Source organism: Agelaius tricolor, unplaced genomic scaffold (assembly GCF_023055355.1).
Source record: "Agelaius tricolor isolate 1412-34295 unplaced genomic scaffold, bAgeTri1.0.p SCAF_43, whole genome shotgun sequence".
NCBI classification, from domain to species: Eukaryota; Metazoa; Chordata; class Aves; order Passeriformes; family Icteridae; genus Agelaius; species Agelaius tricolor.
This window is the reverse complement of record NW_027269303.1, coordinates 2,318,554-2,341,337: the sequence shown is the minus strand read 5'-3', so window position 1 is coordinate 2,341,337 and position 22,784 is coordinate 2,318,554. Positions and strand designations below refer to the sequence as shown.

Sequence of the window (22,784 nt, the reverse complement as noted above, 5' to 3'; positions counted from 1 at the left end):
TCGGCCGCTCGGCTCCTGTCCTCTGCCAGCTGCAGAGAGAGGCAGGAGGGAAGGGTTGGCGCAGGCTCAGCCCTGGGGCCGGGCGCTGCCTGCGCCCAGCCCCGGCCTCCCCTGCCCGCACAGCCCTGAGGCGCGGCCAGCAGCCGCTGGCCAAGGGCCCCCGAGGGCAGGGGGCAGAGGGCCGGCTGCTGCCAGGGGAGCCGCGGTGCCGGCCCGCAGCCCCGCCAGGCCGGGGCTCCATGGGCACCCGGCTCGGGCCCATGGGAGCCTGGAGAAGAGCCCGTGCGGCCTCTGGCTGCAGCAGCGGGCAGGGGCACAGCTGCCAACCCCGCACACTGAGCACCGCCCTCAGGGGCCTTCTCCAGCCTGAGGCTGGGGCTTGCAGGCCCTCCTTACCAGGAGCTCAGTGAACTTCCAGAGTTTCTCTTTCTTCACACTTTTCTCAAGATCTTTCCTTTTCAGGAACTTGACCGCACAAAGCAGCGTTTCCCGAGAAGTCTGGAGAGCAGCAGAGACGCGGAGATGGCCCCAGAGCCCAGGGCACAGGAGCCGCAGCCTGGAGGAGGCTGCGGTCCAGCAGGCGCAGGGCAGGAGGCAGCCGAGCCCCCTGCCAGGGGGACAGCAGCAGCCCACGAGTCCTCACCTGTGCCACACGCAGATTCTCATCGTGGCAGTGGAAGAGCAGTGGGAGCAGGCTCTGCCACACTTGTGTCATCAGGGGCTTCTTTCCTTCTTCTTCTACAGCAGACATCAAGGTGTGAAAGACAATCATGGAGAGCTGCTGCACCTGGCTATCACCCTGTAGAACAGGAAGGCAGCAGGAGCTCAGCATCAGCTGATTCTGGCCCACACTGGTGCAGGCCTGCATCTCCACAGGGCACCGAGTGTCCGGGCAGCAGCCAGTGGCCGTGGCTGGGGACACAGAGCCTTACGTAGTCAAAGAGTGGCAGGAACACATTAGCCAAATGCAGGGCGATGGGGCTGGGTATGCGGGCACCATTATCCAGGAACAGATAGCCCAGTAGCATGGTGGTCATCCTGACCCGCAGGAGCTCCACGAGCCTTTCCGTCAGGCTCCACATTCTTTCGGCCTGTGCAGAAGGCAAGTTTGTGAAAGGCCACCCTGCTGCCGTGGGGCCCAGAGGCCAAAGGCCTGTCCTGAAGCACTCGGGCAGCTGAAGCAGGAGGCAGGAGAGCTGGGAGCAGCTGCCCCAGCGCCCAAAGGCCAGGCAAGGCCAAGCGACTGCATTGCCCAGCCCCACGCTGCCTGCAGGGCTTCAGCCACTGCCCCCTTCTCACCAGCGGGGAATGGTCCCTGAGCGGGAGGAGGGTCCTGAGAAGCTGGCTGCCAATGTCTGCGCGCTCCCTCCGCAGGTGCCATGACAAGACAAGATCCATGATGCTGTCCCTGCATTCCCTCAAGTCCAGGCACTCGAGGAGCTGAAAGGCACAGGCCAGTGACGGGGGAGCCGGCTGGCAGGAGCCCGGAGCCGCACAGGGCTGGGCCCAGGCAGCAGTGCAGGGCACGGGCACCGTCCCAGGCGGCTGCGGCGACGAGAGGGCAGAGAGCTGGGAGGCAGCTCAGCCAGGTCATGCTGGCCTTCAGGCTCACCTCCACAAGGAATGCCAGGGCAGGGAAATCCCAGTATGGCATCTCTTTGCTGAGCATCTCAAGGGGGCAGCATAAGATCCTTTTACACAAGGGCCTGGATGCATGGCGCATCTCCCTGGAAGGTGGAAAATGGCACTAAGACCCTGAGCCGGGGGGGGAAGGAAGCCTCTCCCAGCACTGACTCACACGGTTCTTGTCTTTCCCCACCACCCTGCCAGGGGACCTGGGCCCTTTGAGATGTGGCTGCTCCTGGGCACCCTCCTTTCCCAGCCTTTCCCAGTCTGCTTGGCTGTCCCTCGTCCCTTTGGCCCACAGCCATGGGGACCATGTGGGACAGCCTGGGCACAGGGCACAAAATGCCGGGAGCAATGGGGACAAGGGGGGTCTCACCTGGCCAGCAGAGCCACGGCATAGTGGTGGGTATCAACGCAGAGCAGCGTGTCCCAGCCACGCTTGCCTTCCATTGACACCACCACGTGCTCACACTGGACAAGGCAGAGCAGGGACTTCAGGGTCTGCACTGCAAACCTGTGTGCACAGCAAAGGCCAGGTCACACTGGCAGCACTGGCTCCTTGGCAGGCCATGTGGCAGGGACAGGTGGACTGGGATGGAGCACCTGTTGGGGCTGGTGGCAAGGCCATGCTCTTCCTGGCATCCCTTCCAGAAGGCATCGACCTCCTCTGGCATCTCTTCTGTGCTGAAGAACACTTGGAAGAGCAGATGCAAAAATAGGCGGGGGAAATACGGAGCCACTACACGTGGGACAGGGGGCTCCTGGAGGATCTTCCACATCACCATGGTTGCCTGCAAGGGACAAAGCCCCCGGAGACAGTGCTCAGTGCCGAGGTGTCCGTGTGGCGGGGCCTGAGCTTGGCAGGGAGAGGCCCAGAGAGACCTTGGCAGGGGGAGCACGGGGCCTGGTGGGCCTGAAGCTGCCCCTGGGCCGGGTTTCAGGCCAGTGCCTGAGGCAGGGAGATGCAGTGGGGGAGGGAGGATGGAGAGCTGCTGGAGAGGCGGCCTTGGGGCCAGCAAAGGCCACTTGCAGAAACTCACAGCCAGGCCAAAGACACCCGTTTTGTCCCCATCAGAGGTGCAAGTGCTATGCTTGGGCCAGCTCTCCAGCACATCCAGGAGTATCAGCTGCACTGGCTCCGCAGTCCTGAGCGAGCACATGATGGTCTTCCACATGGTGATGGCAGCTCTGTGGGGTTAGAGCTCTGTCTTAGGGGGGTCTCAGACACGGCACCATGGCCTGGGCATCCCTAGGGGCCCGGGCTGACAGCCGGCTCTGCCTCTGCCCACTGGCCCTCGCCAGCAGCAGCCAGGCAGCCCAGCCCTGTGGGGACAGAGCCCTGAGGGGCGGCAAGGGAGCATGGCAGCAGGCTTGGGGGCTGACGTGCCAGGGCTGGAAAAGGCAGCAGCCAGAGGGCCCTGGAACTCTCTGTTGGTCAGACACCTGGGCCAGGCGGTACAGGGTGATGGGCTGGGGAGGCCTGAGCCCTCTGGGCAGGTGGGCCCCATACCTGTCACAGGACGGGGCCACACGCAGCAGCGTCACGACTGCGTCACCCGGGTGTGCTCTGGTGAGAGTCAGCAGGGCCTCGTCCAGCCTGTGCTCGGCAGAATCATTGGCCAGGAGCCATCGGTGAATGTACCTGACCATGGCGGGCACCTGGAGAAGGCACGGGGAGACTTGGAAAGCTGCCAGAGGGAGCAATGTCCCCAGGGTCCCCAGGGTCCCCAGAGAATGTTTCCCTTGCCAGCGCACTGCCATGGCCTCAAAGGCTCCCAGGGACCAGCAGGCCTGGCTGGGGAAGCCGCGGGACTCATGGGGGAATTGAAGCCTGGCCCCAGGCTGCTCACTTGTTCTGGCCTGGCAGCCCCCTTCTCCAGGAGCAAATCCAGCAGGGTGGCACTGGTCTCATGATTGAGGAGCTCGGAGTGAGCTCTGAGCCCAGTGCCCATGGTGCTGGTCTCTTCCCACCGGATGCTCCGGATGAAGTCGCAAACGAGCTGTAGGAGAAGGGCAAGAAGCCAGGGATGTTGCATGGAGTGCTGCACACACGGTGCTGGGCTGAGCAGGGACAGCAGGCCCAGCCCAGCTGGGGGTGGCTGCAGGTACCTGTGCTGTGCTGCGGAAGCGGCCACGGCTGGATTCCTGCCCTTGTGTGCGCTCCAGGGCTGCATCTGGCAAAGAGCGAGTGCAGCCAGAGCTGAGGGGCTGCGGGAGAGGCCGGAGAACACAGCCCAGCCCTGTGCTGCCCAGGCAGGGAGAGCCCCGGGATGCTCCAGGGGGATGGAGCACGGCCACTGCCGAGTGTCTGCCCGGCCCCTCTTCCGTCCTGTCCCTGGGCATTTCCCCAGGGGATGGGATGGGATGGGATGGGATGGGATGGGATGGGATGGGATGGGATGGGATGGGATGGGATGGGATGGGATGGGGCCAAGTTGGCTGCAGGCTCCAGCCCTGCAGCCCAGCTCTGCCACTCACCCTCCTTCAGTGGATGGACGGGCACCGCCTCGGTCCCCTGTGCTGGGCCAGCTCCAGGGCCTTCGTCCTCCTCCTCCTGATCCAGCCAGACCACCTTGCGCACTCTCGGCGCTCTCTGCTCCATGTTTGCGACTGGAGCGCGGCCCAGCAGCGAACCCAGCCGGTGCCGCTCCTGCAGGGCGTCGTGCGCCTTCCCTGCGGGCGGGACGCGGCTGTCAGAGCTCGGCCCGGGGCCAGCAACGGCCCCCGAGCGCCCCTCAGCCGCCCCGGGCCGGCCATGCCCAGGCGTTCGCTCTTTGGAACGCGGCACGGGAGGCTCGGGGCCGGCGGCCGCGCTGCCGAGCGGCGGAGCTCGGGCCGGGGAAGCCCCAGCGGAGGCGGCGGGAGCGGCCGCGCCGCCTGTGTCCTCCGCGGGCCCCGGGAGGAGCCGGGGCCGGGGCCGGGGCCGGGGCCGGGGTCGGGGCCGGGGCCGGGACTGGACCCTGCGTCGGGTCCGGGGCCGGGCTCGGGCCAGGCGGAGCCGAAGGGCGGCGATGCCGCCCCCGCACCAGGAACTGATGCCCGCCCAGCAGAGCCACCGCCAGTACGGCCAGAGCCGGGCGGAGGCGAGAGCGCGGCGGGACGGCCGGGGCCGGGCACGGGGCAGCCCCGCCCGGGGCCGGGGCCGGGCCGGGGGCATGGCCCGGCCCGGCAGGGGAGAGGGAGGCGGGGAGAGGAGAGGGACGTCGGGCAAGGGACCCCGAGAGAAGGGTGCCCGACCGAGGGAAAGGGAGAGAAAGAAACAAAGGGAGAGAAAGAAAAAGAGAAAGAAAGAAAAAAAGTGATCTAAAATATCTGTTTTTCTGCTGTCGCTGCTGCTGCTGTCGCTGCTGCTGCTGCTGCTGCTGCTGCTGCCGCCGCTGCCGCCGCTGCAACTGAAGCACCGGGGCCGTTCGTCCCCGTGTCCGTTCCCCGCTCGCCCCACGAGCCCCACGTTCGAGCCCCGCGCGCCCCGGGCACAGCCCCTGAGTCTGTCCAAACACGGGAACTTTGCAGCGGTGAGCCCAGGTGCAGAGCCCTGACTCCTGCACACCGGCACAGCAATCCCCTCGCTTGCTGCTGTGCATTGGCCTGGCTGAGGGTCAAACACTGTCGGGCCACCTTCCCTTGCTGTAGGATTCCTACCTGACCCAAGCACTGCACTTACATCTCCAGTCTTGCCTTCCAGTAAAACCAGGGGAAGGAAAACTCTGTGTGGCTCATGGTATTTTCAAGTGTCTAAAAATCACTAAGTCACCGATCTTAGAGGTGCGGTGCATCTGGAATTCCTGGGATGGAGAAGTAGTGCCACATGGAAAAGGGAGCATAGAAATAAATAGAGGAAAAGATCTTGGATTGTTTCTTTCATTTTCATTTCCCTTCTGGAAAGCTGTTTCAGTTTTCCAAGAATCTTCTCCTGTCTCTCTTCCCAAGAATGTCTCATGGAGAACAAGGTCAAGCTTCTGTCACAAGATTTGCCAGCAGGAAATTATGCCACTGGTGAAATCTTCATGATGACTGTTTGTGCTGGCTTAGGGCAAATTTTGGGAGGAAACCTCCAAAAGGAGTCTGTTTTGCAGAGATAGACAAAAACTCCACAACGTTGTGTAAGTTGTAAACCCGGCATGTTTATTATTACAGCGCCAGATGCATGCAGAGATTACTCTCCTTGAAAGGCATGCGTGCCTCTGGGAACTTCAGGTCCGTTTTTTCCTCCTCTCAAATACATATCCATACATTTTCACAATAGGTTCATACATATTCATTTTTACAAATTTCACGTGACATTTGCCACTAGTTCTTCTTTATCAGAAAGAATTCTTAGGTCAGGTTGACCTGCTTTCACAGCAGTCTCTCTGTGTCTCTTTATCACCCTCTGTCCCGTCCCCCCCTTATCTCTGTCCTTCACTGAATCAGATTCCCTGAGCCTAGGCTTTGCAGTCAGGCTACATAGCTATGTTTTCTAAGCACAGACTCAAAGATGTACATTTCACCTAAATCAAAATGGATTTCTACTCTGGAGAATTTCTCCTCTGTCTCAGAAGCACTCCTCCCTCTGTCCCTCACACGCTGGCCCTGTCTGGCGTTCCTCATCCCTTTCCCCACAGCTCTCCTGCCCTTCCCCTCTGCTAGAAGGCGGACAAAGCTGCCTTGGACAGCAAAGTGGATTGCAGCCAGTGTGAAGAGAACATGGAGGAGCTGGATGAGAGGATGCAGGAGTTGCAGAGCCAGATTTCAGGCCAGGAGCAGCACTGGAACAATACCCAGCAGCAGTTCAGCGATGCAATTGAAGACAAGGTGAGGGGTACCTCGTCCCCACCACGAGGAACTGGCACCTTTGGGACTTGACAGCCTGAGGCAGCACCCCTCTGAGGATCCCCCTCCAGGCTTTTCCCTGGAGAGCTCCATGTCACATCCTGGAGCAGCTGGCTGAGGCTGTGCACCTGTTCACAGCTGGATCGCCTGGAGCTGAAGACTTTCCATAAACACCGGGAGGACTCCTGGAACAGGAACATGGAGGAACTTGAGGATAGGCTGTTGCGTGAAAACGCTGCTGGGATTAAGAAGTGAGTGCAATGGAGATTCTGATGGCTTTGGGGACAGCGATGGCAACTGCTCCTGCCAGGCAGGGCTGTCACACACCCTGCCCTGAGCTGGGTTGTGCCCTGCCCTCCTGGCCGTGCACACGGGGGAGCTTTGGTGCCAGAGAGGGGCTGAAAGCGCTGCAGGGGCTGCTTGGGATGGTGGCATGGGTGCCTGTGCCCTTCACCTGGCATCAGCCAGCACCTTGGGGATGGGGAGAAACAGGCTCAAGAGCCCACGGTTCACCCTGCAATGGCCGTGCCCCTGTGCAGTGAGCTGCCCAGCAGCTGGCTGCTGCAGGGAGCTGCTGCCTGTGTGCTGCAGGGCTGTGGCCCCAGGAGCTCAGCCAGCCCTCTTCCCTCACCCTCCTTAGGCAGCTGCCAGTCCCTTTCTCGTGCCTGTCCTGTGACCGCATGCTCAGCGTGCAGGTTCCTGGCCAGTGAGTAGCACCAGTGCCTCGGGGGCAGCGGGGCTGGCATGGGGGGAGATGGGTGCCAGCAGTGACCCGCTGTGCTGGCACAGGGGGACAGTGTCTGCTTGGGAGGGGCTGATGTGGGGAGCCCCCTCTGCAGCCCTGCCCATCAGCAGGGGCTGTGGGGGCTCATCCCATGGGCTACAGGCAGCAGGATGCCATGGGCTACAATCCCATGGCTTTGGGGGGGCTGCCTCCAACAGGAACAGGTTCTATGTCCCCTGTCACACACCTGTGACTCCTGCCCTCCCCAGGTACCCCGAGACACTCCCGTATTTGCAGCCGATGCCCCCCAGCAAGGAGCCACCGCCCAGCCAAAGGTGAGGGCCCTGAGGACACATCCCCAGCGCCTGGGGTGCAGAGCAGCCCTGACACAGCAAGGAGGGCTCTGCACCTGGGCTGGGGCAGAGCAACCTGGGGGGACGGGGCAGGGCAGGGGAGCAGAGGGCAGCTGTGGAGGGCCAGTGCTTGCCCCAGGGCTGGGGGCTTTTGCATTCCTTGCCTTGCATTGCCCTGTCTGGCCCATCTCTCTGTCCCAAGGCTGCTGAAAGCACATCTGATGAGCTGTGTCTGTTTGCAGTCTGAGCTCAGGCTTGGAGGGCTGTTGGGGAAGATGAAACAGGAAAGCCTTATAAATATGATTGCCTGGCAAAAGATTTTGAGAATATGGAAACTATAAGTGAGATTGAAATGAAAGCAAGCTTCAAGATCCCTTAGTTACTGAACAACGGGAAAACAATGGTGTGGCCGGCTGAAGGTAATCCCCTTTTGATGAAACAAGGCCCTCTGCTTGCAGGCAGGTCCAAGGGTCGCAGCAGACCCTGCCAGCTTGGCAGAAGGAGTCCAAGGAGGAGTTTTTAGGGTTTAAAATGTAGCACAGTATGGTAATGTAGTGATTCTTATAGGCTGTATGGAAATGCTATAGGATTTGTATGTTGTACTAGATTGGTTAAGTGAGAATCAGAATATTCAACACAGAAGATGATTTATTGTATTGTAACGGGAACTTAGCTCTTACTTTTCTATGCTCTTAGCTCTTACCTCTTAGCTCTTACCTCTTGTCTCTTAGCTCTTGCTTTTATCCTCATACCCCTTTTACTCTCTTATGCTTTTACTCTCTTACCCTCTCGTCCTCTCTACCCCTCTCTTCTCTCTTGCCTGCTCTGAGCTGCGGCTGGCAGCTCCAAGCAGGGCCCTGCACCCACACCCTTTGCAATAAACCGTCCACGACCTGGCTTCAGAGATCTCTCATCTCCGTTCGTCCCGACCGTGCTACCCCCGTCAATCCTACAGACGGGGATTGGGTGCCTCCTGTGAAAGGAGTTCCCAAAACCAATCCCTGCAGCTGGGACAGCCCAGCTCCTGCCAGTTGGTGTCCTGTGCACAGGGACCTGCCTGGTGCCATGGCCAGCACACGTGGCCATGGGGACAGAGCCAGCAGATGCAGCCTGGTGGGATGGGCTTGGGGCTCCTGCAGCAGGTGGACAGGAGCTGGCAGGGACATGCCCCTGCAGGCAGCACTGCCAGTGCCCTCCCTGGCACAGCAGGGTGATGCCCTGCATGCCACAGGCCTGGGCACTGAGTGTCCTCTGCCCCATCCCACAGGAGGCCGCTGGTCCGTGCCAGTGTCCCCGTGTGCTGCAGAGCTCTGGGGACCATCAGAGCAGCAGCTCCACCATGCAGAACATCAAGGCTTCCCCACATACAAGTGCACAGCTGCAGCGTCTCCTGGTACACAACAAGGTAGGTGTGATGAAGGTGGGGACACAGAATGGTGACTGAGGCTTGATGGCATTGCTGACTATCCAGGGGGAATCTGTGCCTTCAGTCTCCAGAGAGACCTGAGTTGGATTATTGGGGTGTGCTGGATTGGGCCCTGCATTGCAGCCAGCTGCCCTCTCCTCCTCAGCCCAGTGTGACCCTGCTGCACGGTGATGGACACATCTCGAGGGGCCGTAATGACCAGCATCGTACGGCGATCAGGACACAGGATGCGTCAGGTATGGCCCTGTCAGGGCAAGGGGGTCAGTGACGACAGGGGGCTGATTATCTGCAGGGTGCCAGCTGGGGGATGAGTAGGGCTCTGTGTACAGAGCTGGGTGATGTGGCGTGGGTATTTTGCGTCTGGGGTAAGAAGGAAGGGGCAGAATGGAGCAGGAGGACTGGCACATGGGGCAACTGAGCTTGGAGCTGGAGTAACGTGGGAGAATGGCCATGCCCAGTGTGGGACAAGAGCTTGAGTCCTGGTGCGCTGGGAGCAGCACCTGTGGCGGCTCACCCTTGCCCTTCACGCCCAGGCCCTGCCGCCTCAGGAGAGCACGGCCAGGCACAGCTCCTCGACAGGTCTCATGGGCCCCAGGGCTCGAGCAGCCTCTGCAGCCCCGCCAGACATCAACAGCCCCCGGCCAGCTGGAAAGGACTCAGCGCCCAGTGCTCGACCTGGGACATCTTGTCCGAAGTGAGAAACGCCTGTGACAATTGTCATAAGAAACTTGACTTTTTACTTGTATATAGTTATTAAGTTAGTTGTATATAGTTTTAGGCTAATAAAAACTGTTAAAATTATAGGCAGAGCCTTGTCTCACAGCCTGTCTCTCCCCAGGCTCCCTGGTGCTCCTTCAGCTCCTTCCCCCCTGCTGTGGCTCTGCCCCCGGGCTGAGCAGATGGAGCCCCGGGCCGGGCCCTGAGGCCGCTGCTGCTGCCGCGGCGCCTGCGGGGCAGCCCTGAGGCTCCGGGCCGGCCGTGGGAGCAGGAGCGGCGCTGCAGAGCCCGCGGCCCTCACGGGCTGCGAAGGCACGGGCAGATGGCCGTGGGGCCCGGCCGGCACTGCCGGCGCTGCTGCTCTGGGCTGCCGCCTGCAATCCTTACAGGCAGCCCTTAGGCCGGCTCAGGAGCCGCTCGGAGCCGTGCCCGAGGGCTGGCCCCGACCCCCGGCCCCCAAGGGCACTTGTCCCTTCATCTCTGCACTGCCACATTCCGAGCTCATTTGTCAGCTTCCTCCTGCCCTTCCTTTCTGCGGGGCAGCGTTAGGGGCTGGCCCAGCGGCTTTCCTCCCGCACGGCTGCAGCCCCTTGCCCACAGCTCCCTGGCGGGAGCCAGAGCTGCTTTGCAGCCGGGTACCCCCGCCGTGTCCCGCAGCCCGGGCCGGCTCCTGCCCGCTGCCGGCGAGGCCCCGCGGCTGGGCCCGGCCATCCCGGGCCAGAGCAGCTCCCTGCCCGGGGGAACACAGGGGGACACGGGGGATGTGAAATACAAAGCTGTGTGTCGTGTCAGGTACACACAGGCAATGTGTGTATTTGTGATTGCAATATGTGTGGAGACCGACAATGGGAGAGCTGTGAATTCTAATAATAACTGAGGAAAGTAAAGCATGGAAGAAGTCCTTTGAACCCATCTTTTTTTTGCAATTGACCTTGGTTGATTTAGGAGCATTGGCATTAAAGCATTAAGGATGTTGCTTCTTCCTTGTAGTTAATCCTTTAAGAGTTCTGCAATAATAACCTGTTGAAGTATAATTTTAGAACATTGCTCATCTCCTTGAAACTATAGCTTTGGAATATATATAAAGGAAACATGCTTATCTCACGCCTTATTGAAGCAGAGAAAATCAGCTTGAGAAAGGAAGATGAACACCACCTCAAGGATTTATAGTTTCAACCAAGGGAAGCTGGACATCACTGTTGTTAGATTTATAGTCTTTGCAATTAAAAGGAGGACCCACATCTGGAGAGCTGGACCTTACCAGATGGGATTCGTCTTTCTTCTTTTGGAAACCGGACCACCACCATCTGGGGATACTCCTTTTGGGATACATCCTGAGAAAAGCTAAATCACAATAGTACATAGAATTGTGATGTAAAAATTGGGAATAGAAACTGCTGATGAGTAAGAATTGGAATAGAAACTGCTGAGAAAGCTGATGAGTACCCCTATAAATACCCGTAAGCCTCAACTATGGGTGTGCAGTTGGAGGGAAAACTTCCCCCACTGTACCCAGCGCTGTATTGCTCATACTTTACCATATTACTTAATAAATTGATTGCTGCTTGAATATTGGCCTAGTCAAGCCTCTTATTTATACCATCCATAACTGTAAAAGGAAAACTTCCTGCTGAACTGAACAAGACTAGAGGGAAATCAAGGCAGGGCTATGGTTTGTCAGGACTTGCTGCATCCTAATGAGCCTGTGGTGCTTTTGGAGCTGAGCCCTTGAACCTCAGGACCTGAGAGGAGATTGCACAAACCTTTCCAGGAGTGAAAGTCAGAAGAAAACCCCAAAGTGTCTCAAAGCATGAATGGGTCCAAGTGAGGTCCATCCCAAACACAGGATCCTCATGGACTCCTTGGAGAACAGATTGGAGGCCAGGATGGCACAAAAAATCTCTCAGAGATTCAGAGTGGAAAAGAAAATCCAAACTACCTTAAAAACTTTGAGTATCTCAAAGCATTTCTGAGCATGACTGTCAGTACAAAGCTCTCCAGGGACTCATTAAAGCAGATAATTGAGCAATGATTGCACAAACCTCTCACAGAGTCTGTATCAAAAGGGAAACACCAAGTACCTTAAAATAACTGAAGTACCCTGAAGCATTAATGAGCCCCACTGAATGTTGTTACTGACAAAGCATCTCCAGGGACTAATTACAGCAGATAATTGGAGGCCATGATTGCACAAAGCTCTCAGAGACTCCAGGGCAAAAGCCAAAGCCAAAGTCCTTTGAAAAACCTGCAGTCCCTGCAGGGAGCATTCAGGAGCCCCCAGGGCCATTGCTGAGCAAGGCTCCCCAGGGACTCCTTGCAGCAGATCCTTGAGGCCACTGGGATGTGGGCTAGGGGGGGATGCTGAGGGCAGCACAAGGGGCTGACAGTGCCCAGCCTGGCTGGGGCTGTGCCAGGAGGCCCCAGGGCCTCAGGACAAGGTGTCTCCTCCCAGCCCTTGCTGGCACAGACCCTGCTGTGCCCCAGGGCACCAAGACTTGGCTTCTCTCTGTCCCCACCTGTCATCACTGCCTGCAGTTCTCTGCTCTGCCTGGGGCCTGGGGACACTTGCTCAGTCGTGTCCCTCTCTGGGACCCATTAAAAGTCCAAGAAAGTTTGGAGTTGGATTCTGCCTTGGAGTTCTGCAGAGGTTTCTTCAGCTCCTTCTCAGGGACTGATGTTCAGGGCCTGAGCACAAAGCCCCAGAGGCTGATTAAAGTCCTTGTGCTGTGTCTGTGCTGCTGAGCTGGGCTGGGCTTCTGGCACAGAGGCAGCTCCTGCTCACCAAGAAGAGCTTCAAAAGCACATTTCTCTTGATGAGCAGCTCTTGTGCCAGCCCAGCAGGGCTGGGGCACTGCCTGCAGCCAGCCCGGGCACAGCCCAGAGGCACAGAGAGCTTCAATCAGTCAGGGCTGGGAAGGGGCTGAGAAGTGCCTGGGGCACAATCACTGCCAGCCCTTGGCACAGGAACCTCTGGCTGCAGGACAGTGCAGCTGCAGCTCCTGGAGCCATCTCCTCAAGCTGGAACATGCCAATGCCTGCAGAGCCTGTGAGTACATTCTCTGCTTGTCTCTTGTGCAGAGCAGCCAGGGGTGCCCAGGGCTGTCCTGCAGAGCAGGGTCCTGCAGCCCAGGGCGCTGTGCTGGGGCAGGGACTCTGCTGCCTGCCAGGGACAGCTCTCAGCCAGCCCTGGCAGCTGCTCCCAGCGCTGGGGGACAAGATCTGGGTGGGGGGAGACAGCTGGTGAGGCTTGGGAGTGTTCTCCTTGTGTGGGGACGATGCTGCATTGTTCACGACTGCTCCCAGCATGGCATTAAACTGCAGAACATTTCCAGCTAGATTATACAGGGAGCACAGCAAGGCAGGGGCTGCATAAAAAGGAGATGTCCTGCTTTTTTAATCTACTGCTCTGAGTCGCCTGGATAAGAAACTGCTCATAGATATTCATCTCTCAGTTCACGTTGAGAAAAATAAATAAAAAAATTCTCTTAGATCTGAATAAATTGGGCCGTGACAGAAATCAGCCCTTAGAGCCAGCATCCGAGTTGCTTTTCCAGCCTCCTCAGGGTTGCTCTGATGTTGCCCTCAGAGCCTGCAGAGCCAGAGGTGCCCCTGGGCAGTGCCTGAGCTGGGAGGGCTCTGCAGGGCAGAGCTGAGCCCCCAGGGCTGGGCTGGGCTCTGGCAGCACTGGCAGGGCCCAGCCCTGGGCACAGGGAAGCAGCTGCTGGCAGGGACAGCTCCAGGCAGCAGAGCCCTGGGCAGGCAGTGGGGGGAAAGTGCCCCCAGGCTGTGCTGGGATATTTCAAGTCCTCTCCAAACCCAACTAATCCATGATTACTTTTCTTCCAGATCCCCATGCCAAAGCACAGCAAATGTCCAACAGCAGCTCCATCAGGCACTTCCTCCTGCTGGCATTGGCAGACACGCGGCAGCTGCAGCTCCTGCACTTCTGCCTCTTGCTGGGCATCTCCCTGGCTGCCCTCCTGGGCAACGGCCTCATCATCAGCGCCGTAGCCTGCGACCACCACCTGCACACGCCCATGTTCTTCTTCCTGCTCAACCTGGCCCTCGCTGACCTGGGCTCCATCTGCACCACTGTCCCCAAAGCCATGCACAATTCCCTCTGGGACACCAGCAACATCTCCTACACTGGATGTGCTGCTCAGCTCTTTTTCTTTATGTTCTTCATCTCAGCAGAATTTTCCCTCCTGACCGTGATGTGCTACGACCGCTACGTGTCCATCTGCAAACCCCTGCACTACAGGACCCTCCTGGGCAGCAGAGCTTGTGCCCACATGGCAGCAGCTGCTTGGGCCAGTGCCTTTCTCTATTCACTGCTGCACACGGCCAATACATTTTCCCTGCCCCTGTGCCATGGCAATGCCCTGGGCCAGTTCTTCTGCGAAATCCCCCCAGTCCTCAAGCTATCCTGCTCCAAATCCTACCTCAGGGAAATCGGGCTTATGGTTGTTAGTGTGTGTTTAGCATTTGGCTGTTTTGTGTTCATTGTTTTCTCCTACGTGCAGATCTTCAGGGCTGTGCTGAGGATCCCCTCTGAGCAGGGATGGCACAAAGCCTTTTCCACCTGCCTCCCTCACCTGGCCGTAGTCTCTCTGTTCTTCTTTCCCGCCTCATTTGCCTACCTGAAGCCCCCCTCCATGTCCTCCCCATCCCTGGATCTGGCCCTGTCAGTTCTGTACTCGGTGGTGCCTCCAGCCCTGAACCCCCTCATCTACAGCCTGAGGAACCAGGAGCTCAAGGTTGCAGTGTGGAGACTGATGACTGCTGGATGCTTTCAGAAACATTAAACTGCTGGAGAATTTCTGTAAATCACTTATAATAATACTCATTTTTGATACTTCTTGTTGGTTTCATTTTGGAGATTTCTTTCCTTTGTTTTATTTTTTTCATATGGTCCACAACGAAAAGCCATTCCTTATGCCATTTCTCATTTTTTTTCTCTCTACCTTCCCTGTGGCCACAGACTCTGCCAATGAGAGGCTGTGCTTTTGGTGGTTTTAAAGGAACTAAAGGATCTCTCAGCAAAGTTTTCTGCAGAGATGCCCTTGTGTTGCCATCTCTGGAGCTGCAGCAGCAATGTCTGTGTGCAGAGCTGGGGCAGATCAGTGCTGGCCCAGCAGCTGTGCCCAGCAGCAGCAGCAGCACTTGGTGTTGCCAGTGCTGCTGCCGTGGCCCTGCCCCGCTGCCCTGGTGGCCCTGGTGTTGCTGCAGGGCCTGAGTGCTCTCGGGGCCGGGCACAGCCCTGGGGGTGGCAGTGCCGGGGCTGCAGCAGGGACAGGCCATGGGCACTGCTGGGGCAGCGCTGACGCCTCAGGCCAGGCCCTGGGGGCTCCAGGCTCCTTGCCCAGGCTCTCTGCAGAACACGGCCAGGCCAATGCTCAGCACAGAAACCCCCGTGAGCAGCCCCAGGCTGGCCGTGGGCAGGCTGGGGGCAAACAGCATGGCTGGGGCTCTGCAAGGGCCCTGGGGCAGACGGGAAGGAGCAGCAGAGCAGGGGCTGATCCATGCCCAGTGCACTGCACAGCCCAGGGCAGCATCCCAGAGCGTCCTCATGCAGCTGCCAACAACATCCCCCCTCTGCAGCCCTGGCCTCTCCCCCAGCTCACACAGGTGCCCCATCCTTGCAGGCACAGACACGGCAGCACTGCCTCAGCAGCCCCTGTTTGCATTGCACACAGCAGGGCCAGCACCCCCATGCTGTTGCTGTGGGGACATGAACCTGAGGGAGCACAAATGCCATCAGCCCCTGGGGCCAGCAAGGCCTGCGGGACACCAGGGAAACCACTCAGCTTTGCCCTGGCCTCTGCAGTCAGCCAGAAAGTTTGTTCCCATCAGCTGGGAGTTTCCTGTGCCACTGCAGACGCTGTTGCTCAGAGCCAGGGCTGCCTGGCAGCCACCCACAAACTGCCCTCAGCATTTCCTTGGCTTTGCCTTTCCTTTCTTTACTCTTCCTGCTACAAATTTCTTCCTCTAGACCACTCTAGTTCCCTCCCCTGCAAACAGCCCATCCCTGTTTGTCCTTTCCTCTCTGGCCCCACTCCCCATTGCAGTTCCTGACTTGGCACCATGGGAACATCCCTTGGGCAGCAGGATCATCCTACAAGTGCTGCAGGAATTGTCTGCAGGCTCCTGCAGTGCCTGCTGCTGCTCCCTTGCCACAGGCACCCCAGGCCAGGGGGGCACATCTGGGCTGCTGTGTCTGGCTCTGGGGCTCCCTGTTCTGGGCAATGAGGAGGAGCTGCAGAGGCTCTGCAGGACTGACAGGATGGGCTTTGGGGCTGCCAGGAGAAGCTGAGGGACCTGGGCTGCTGGAGCTCCTGACAAGGAGGCCCAGGGCTCATCCTGCACCTGCTCCAGTGGTGGTTTCAGAGAATCCCAGAATCAGCAAGGTTGGAAAAGACCTTGGAGATCATCAAGTCCAACCTGTTCCCTGACACTGCCTTGTCTCCCCTGAGCCTCCTCTTCTCCAGGATAAACAACCCCAGCAGCTCTCTCAGACGCTCCTCACAGGAATTGTGCTCCAGACCCCTCCCCAGCCTTGTGACCCTTCTCTGGACACGCTCCAGCCCCTCCATGTCCTTCCTGAATTGGGGGGCCCAGAAATGGACACAGCACTCAAGGTGCTGCCCAACCAGTTCCCAGCACAGGGGAAGAATCCCTGCCCTGCTCCTGCTGGCCACACCATTCCTGATCCAGGCCAGGAGACATTGGCCAACTTGGGCTCACTGCTGCCTCATGTCCAGCCTGCTGTCCATCAGTCCCTGCAGGTTCCTTTCTGCCTGGCTGCTCTCCAGCCACTCTGTCCCCAGCCTGTAGAGCTGCAGGGGTTGTTGTGGCCAAAGTGCAGTACCTGGCACTGGGACTTGTTAAACCTCACCTTGTTGGATTTGGGCCCTGGATCCAGCCTGTCCAGGGCCCTGTGCAGAGCCCTCCTACCCTCCAGCAGATCCACACTCACACCCAGCTTGGTGTCATCTGAAAATTTGCTGATTCTCAACTCAATCCCCTCACCCAGATCATCAGTGCAGACATTGAAATCCACGCTGGCTGGCTCTGATCCCTGGGCCATCCTGTGGGTGCCCTGTGATGGCACTCAAGGTGATCTGTTCCATAACCTTGCCGGGCACCCAGGTCAGGCTGACAGGCCTGGAGTTCCCCAGCTCCTCCTTCCAGCCCTTCCTGGGGATGGGCTCACACTGGCACCTCCAGTGCTCTGGGCCCTCCCTGCTGAGCCAGGACTGATGGTAAATGATGGAGAGCAGCTTGGGGAGCTCATCCACAGCTCCCTCATCCCGCTGGGATGGATCCCATCCGATCCCATACACCTGTGAGCATCTGAGTGGCTCAGCAGGTTAGCACCTGCTTCCTCCTGGATTCCAGGGGGCTGTTCTGCTCCCTGTGCCCATCTACCAGCTCAGGAGAACACTTGTCCTGAGGACAACCTGTACTAATACTGAAAATTGACAACAAGATATTAAGTAGCTTAGTCTTTTACTTATCTTCAGTTACTCTATTCTCAACTGCAATCAATAAAAAAGAGTAGAGGTTCTCCTTCATCCTCTTTTTGCTATAAACTTTTTTATAAAAACGTTTTATTCTTTTTACAGAAACCACCAGGTTAAGTTCTAATTGCGCTTTCACCTCTCAACTTTTCTTTCTGCATAGCGTGGCTGCAGTCCTGTTGGAGAGATGAATGTGATTCTGTCAAAGCAGTGATCCTGTAGAAGGGTCTGGTCATCCTCTGGAGGTCCAGGGGTGGTTCTGGAGCTCTTGTCCTCTGGGAATCCAGTAGGCAAGCTGCTCCTGGTGTTGCAAGGCTCAGCTTATATCCAGGTAGGAATGCTTGGATCCTCCCCCTGGGCGGAGCATCCCACAATGGGATGATGGAATTTTATCAGTCCTGCAGTGACACTCAATGGCCCATTCCCAGAAGATATCTCCCCTGGAGGGTGTTATCAGGGCTGAGTCATGGAAGAGATCAAGAACACTGCCCCACCTGTTGATAGCAGTTGATGAAGATGGGGATTGAAAACATGCATTTGGTTCCATCTTACACTGCAGCCTGCAATGTGGCAGAAATGCTGCTCTCTGAGGGGTTTGAGTGCCTTGGATAGCTGAGTCACTCAGATATCCAGATATCAGTAAGTAAGGTTAAGTCAGGAGATCTAAGCTAAGTTAAATGCTGCTAAGAGTTCTTCTTTTGCTAAGTTGTTAAGTTTAATTCAATTTATTAGCTAAGTTTTGTTAAGTGTTATTCCTGTGTTAAATTATTGAGTCATTGGTTTTAAGTTAGGTTAAGTACTGTTAAGTGCTGTTCTTTTGCTAAATTGTGAAGTTGACGGTATCACTTAAGTCCTTTTAAATTTCATCTCTGTTAACATTTTGGGCTGTATTCCTTTTATCCTTGCCCTCCTTGTCCTTATGTCACACACACACACACACACACACACACAGGGAGTGTTCTTGGTTCATTTCTGGTTTGATTGCCTGGATTTTATTTGGTTTTGTTGTTGCTTTGCTTCCCTGGTTTGCCTGAAGTGTCCAGTCAGGAGCAGAGTGACTCTTGCCAAGGAACTTTGTGCTGCTGTTGCTTAATATTAAATCTGGTTTTTGCTGCTCCCTTGCTGGGGATTTTTTCAGCGCTCTCAAGGCCTCGTTGGTACCAGGGTGAAGGAGCCCTGGCCCAGGCTCTGGCCCTGGGGGACATGGGGACGCTGCCGGGGGGTCCCTGTCCCCCTGTGCCACCCCCAGGGCCCCGGCCCCCCGTCCCCGTGTCAGGCTCTGGGGTCGATCTCGTGGAACATCCTCTGGGGGAGGCTGCGGCGCCGGGGGGACCCGGGGGGACAGGGGACCCCGCTGTGCACGAGCAGGGTTGGACTGCTCTGGGGGGAACTGTGAGGGGGCCGGGGCAGAGTGACCTCCCCAGTGACCTCACACAGCCCCTGTGATTTCACACAGCCCCTGTGATGTCACACAGAACCCTGTGATGTCACACTGACATCTCTGTGACCTCACACAGCCCCCCGGATGTCACACAGCCCCTGTGATATCACACAGCCATTCTCTGTAACCTCACACAGCTCCTGTGATGTCACACAGCCCCCTCTGATGCCACAGATCTCTTTTTCAATGTCACACACCCACCAGTGATTTCACAGCCCACTTTGGGATGCCACATAGCACCCTTGTGATGTCACAGAGTCAACTCTTGGAAGTCACCCTGGAATGTCATGCAGCTGCACTGTGATGTCTCAGAAGACACTGTGATGTCGCAAAGTCACCATATCATGTCACGGTGTTTTCTGTGATGTCACAGCCAGCTCTATGATGTTACACAGCCAGCCAGTGATGTCACAACCTACTCTCTGATGTCACAGAGCCACCTTTTATGATGGCAGGATCTGCTCCATGGCCTCACACCCTACTCTATGATGTCACAGACAGCTGTGTGATGTCACAACACCCTCAGTGATGTCACAAAACCCTCTCTGATGCCACAAAACCCTCTCTGTGATGTCATACTGCCATTCTGTAATGTCACAGCACACACTTTGACCTCACAGCCCCCTCTATGATGTCATACAGCCATGCCATAATGTCAGAGCCTGCTCGGTGGTGTCACAGAGTTAACTCTATGATGCTGTAGCTGCTCAGTGACCTCACACAGCCCACTCTGTGATGACACACAGCCCCTTGCTGACATCACAGCTGCTCTGTGCCTCCATGACACAGCCACAGAGGCGCTGCTGTGACACAGCCCCCTCTGGGACATGCCACCGCCCCTGCCAGTGCTGAGCCCCTGGCAGCTCTGTCTGTGCCCTGCTGGTGTCCCTGAGGGGCCCTGGCAGTGCCCCAGCCTTGCTGGGCTGTGCACAGGAGCTGCTCCTGGCCAGAGCTGTCTCTCTGCAGCTCTGCTGCCCTTGCCAGGAGCTGCCTCTGAGCCAGGAGCCCGGCCCAGCTCAGCAGCACAGACACAGCACAAGGGCTTTAATGACCCTCTGGGGCTTTGGTGCTCTTTGTGTCTGCCATGGCCAAAGTGCTGCCCAAGTTGGCTCTGTCAGGGCTGTCTTGCAGCTGCTGCCCATCCCTGTGCCCTGTGCAGCCCAGGCTGTCCTACGGTGTCCCTGCCCTGCGCCTCTGTCCCTGCAGGCTGTGGGCATCCCCCGGCTGCCCCACCTGGCTGGGCCCTTCCTTTGCTGACAGCTCTGCCTCTGCCTGCCTCTGCCTGCCCACACAAAGCCTTGGCCTTGATACCAAAAGGGTTCATTCAATTTTTACTGTGCCTGTGAACTTTTAGTACAGGAACAAGGCATTCAGGGGCTGCTTTCTCACCAAGCATGGTTGGAAGACAAGAAGAAGACATTTGGCTCAAGAATGCAGTGACAGAAAATCGAAGGACTGAATCTGGGAACTTGAGGTGGGTTTTATGGTAATGGGTAAATTGTAATATGCATTTAGTGATGCTGGTAGAAATTCATGTCCACATAAGGTTAGGAGTTATCCCTCACTAGACCTCAGACCCGAATAAATGATATCCTCGTTAATAGGAAATTAGTGTTATGGAGTCTTATTCTGATATTTTGGATATTTGGTGGTGGCAGGGCCTCACAGAACAAGGAGTCAGCTGTGACACTGAGCAAAGTCAGGGCACAAAGGGTCCTTTGTGAGTCTGCAGAACATCATGGAACCAAAATCCATTTTGGTACACTGAGGCCACATTGAACCAATGGTTCATTGTGATACTGCGGCTCCAAGGAGACCATTGTGACACTGAGAAACCTCTTGGAACCAAGGGGCCATTCTGACACAGCAAGGCCTGGTGGAACCATGAGTCCATTGAGACACTGCAGAATCTCACAGAACCAAGGTGACCGTGTTCTGCTATGGAACCTCATGGAACAAAGGGACCATGGTGACCCTGCAGAACCAAGGAGACTGTTGTGGGCAGTGTGAAAGCTCATGGAACCAGGAGTCCATTGTGACACAGCAAGGCCTCGCAGAACCAAAGGTCCATTGTTAAACTCTGTGACCTCATGGAACCATGAGCCATTGTGACACAGCGTGGCCACATGGAGCCAAGGGGCTACTGTGACACTGTGGATCCAAGGAGACCATTGTGACTGAGGAACCTCATGGAACCAGGAGTCCATTGTCACACTATAGGGCCCTGTGGAACCCAGGGGAGCACAGTGACTTTGGGGGGGCCTCATGGAACAATGGAGACTGTTCTGACACTTTGGGACCCAATGGAACCAAAGGGCCATTACAGCATGGCAGGGCCTCATGGAACCAAGGGGACTCCAGTGAACCCTGTGGGTCTCCAGGGGATGAAGGGTCCAGTGGAACCAAGGATACCATTGTGACACTCTGAGGCCTCCTGACACCATGGAGGCCATTTTTACACTTTGAGGCCTTGTGGAACCAAAGGGCTTTTGTGGCACTTCAGAGCCTTGTGGAGCCAAGAGGACCACAGAGACACTGTGGGGCTCAGTGAAACCAATGGTCTGTTGTGACACTTCAAGGCCTTATGGAATCATGGAGACCATTGTGACACCGAAGGCCTCAATGAACCAGGGGGCCATTGTGACACTACAAAGTCTCATGGAAGCAAGGAACCATTGGGACACTATGGAGTATTGGCAGGCCAAGGGGCAGTTGTCACACTCTGTGGCACCATGGAACCCAAGAGTCCATTGTGGATGACAGGACCCCATGGAATTAAGGATTCATGTAACAATGTGGGACCCCATGGAACCAAAGGTCCATTGTGACGCTGCAAGGCCTCATGGAATCCTGGAGGCCATGATGACACTTTGAGGCCCTGTTGAATCAAGGGGCTCTGCAGGGCCTCATGGAACCAAGGAGACCCTTCTGACACTGTGAGTCCCAATAAAACCAAGGGTCCAGTGTGACACCATGGAACCAAGGAGACTGTTGTTGGCTGTTGTTGGCAGTACAAAAGCTCATGGAATCAAAAGTCCATTGTGATATTGCGGGGCCTCACAGAACCAAGGAGACTGATATGACACTTCAGGACCCACTGGAACCAAGGGGCCACTGTGACACCACAGGGTCTTATATAACCAAGGCAACCACTGTGACACTGCAAGGTCTCATGGAAGCAAGGGGCCAGTGTAAGAAATCTTTGTGACACTGTGGGTCCCCATGGAGGCAAGGGGCCAGTGTAACACATCCAGGCCTGGTGGAACCAAGGGGCCATTGTGTCCGTGAGGAACCCAATAGAACCAAGGAGCCATTTTGAGACTCTGTCACCTCATGGAACCAAAGGGCCATTGTGGCATTGCACAGTCCCATGGAAACAAGGAAACCACTATGACACTGCAAGGCCTCATGGAAGCAAGGGGCCATTGTGCCACTGTGGAGCCAAGGAGACCATTGTTATATCACTGGGCCTCATGGAAACAAACATCTGTTGTGATCCTACAGGGTCTTATGGAACCAAGGGGCCACTGTGATGCTGCAGGGCCCCAAGGATCCAAGAACATGGAACAGGTCTGGCTGGCTGGGCCTCCTGGGGGCTGCCCGACTGGTCCAGATGACCTGGGCATGTTGAAGGTCACTTCTCATCAGCCCCGGAAACCCTGGAGTTCCATGCTTCCCTTCCTGTGAGAAAGGACTGTCCTTCTCTTCCAGGGCTTCATGGCTGAAATTGGGATTCCTCCTCCAAATTTGATTATATCCAAGGATTATTCCCATATGAAACCTGCCAGGACAGACAGCTCTGGCTGGCCTTGGCCTCTTGGGGGCCACCTCTCATCTGCCTTCAAAATGCCGGGGGCCTGTGCTTTTCTTCTTATGGAAAAAAAACATCTTTCAAGTCCAGGCATCCATAGCCAAAACTGAGAATTCGCCTCCAGAATTCCTTAAATCCAAGGACAGCTCCAGACAAAAGCTTTCAGGACTATCTAGGTTCCCTCGGCTTCCTAAGGGCCAGCTCTCATCTCCCTTTGAAGCACTGGGGTTCTGCACTTTCCTTCCTATGGAAAAGAACTGTCCTTCTTGTCCAGAGCCCAATAGACAAACGTGGGGTTTGGCCTCCCAAATTCTGTCTCTCCAAGGATTCTTCCCTGACAACAGATCTGGCTGC

At 56.9% G+C, this 22,784-nt stretch overlaps 2 protein-coding genes across 2 annotated transcripts in view; both read left to right on the top strand.

The window, feature by feature from the left end:
• The window catches only part of LOC139604076 (uncharacterized), a 1,261,625-nt gene that overhangs the window by 436,318 nt on the left and 802,523 nt on the right, over positions 1 to 22,784 (top strand).
• LOC139604049 (olfactory receptor 14C36-like) lies at positions 13,528 to 14,463 on the top strand. Its single transcript, XM_071455036.1, has one exon. It carries the CDS (start codon positions 13,528 to 13,530, stop codon positions 14,461 to 14,463), a length of 936 nt encoding a protein of 311 aa, XP_071311137.1.

Coding starts and splice junctions, on each gene's coding strand:
- LOC139604049 (XM_071455036.1), top strand. CDS start 13,528: ATGTCCAACAGCAGCTCCATCAGGCACTTCCTCCTGCTGGCATTGGCA.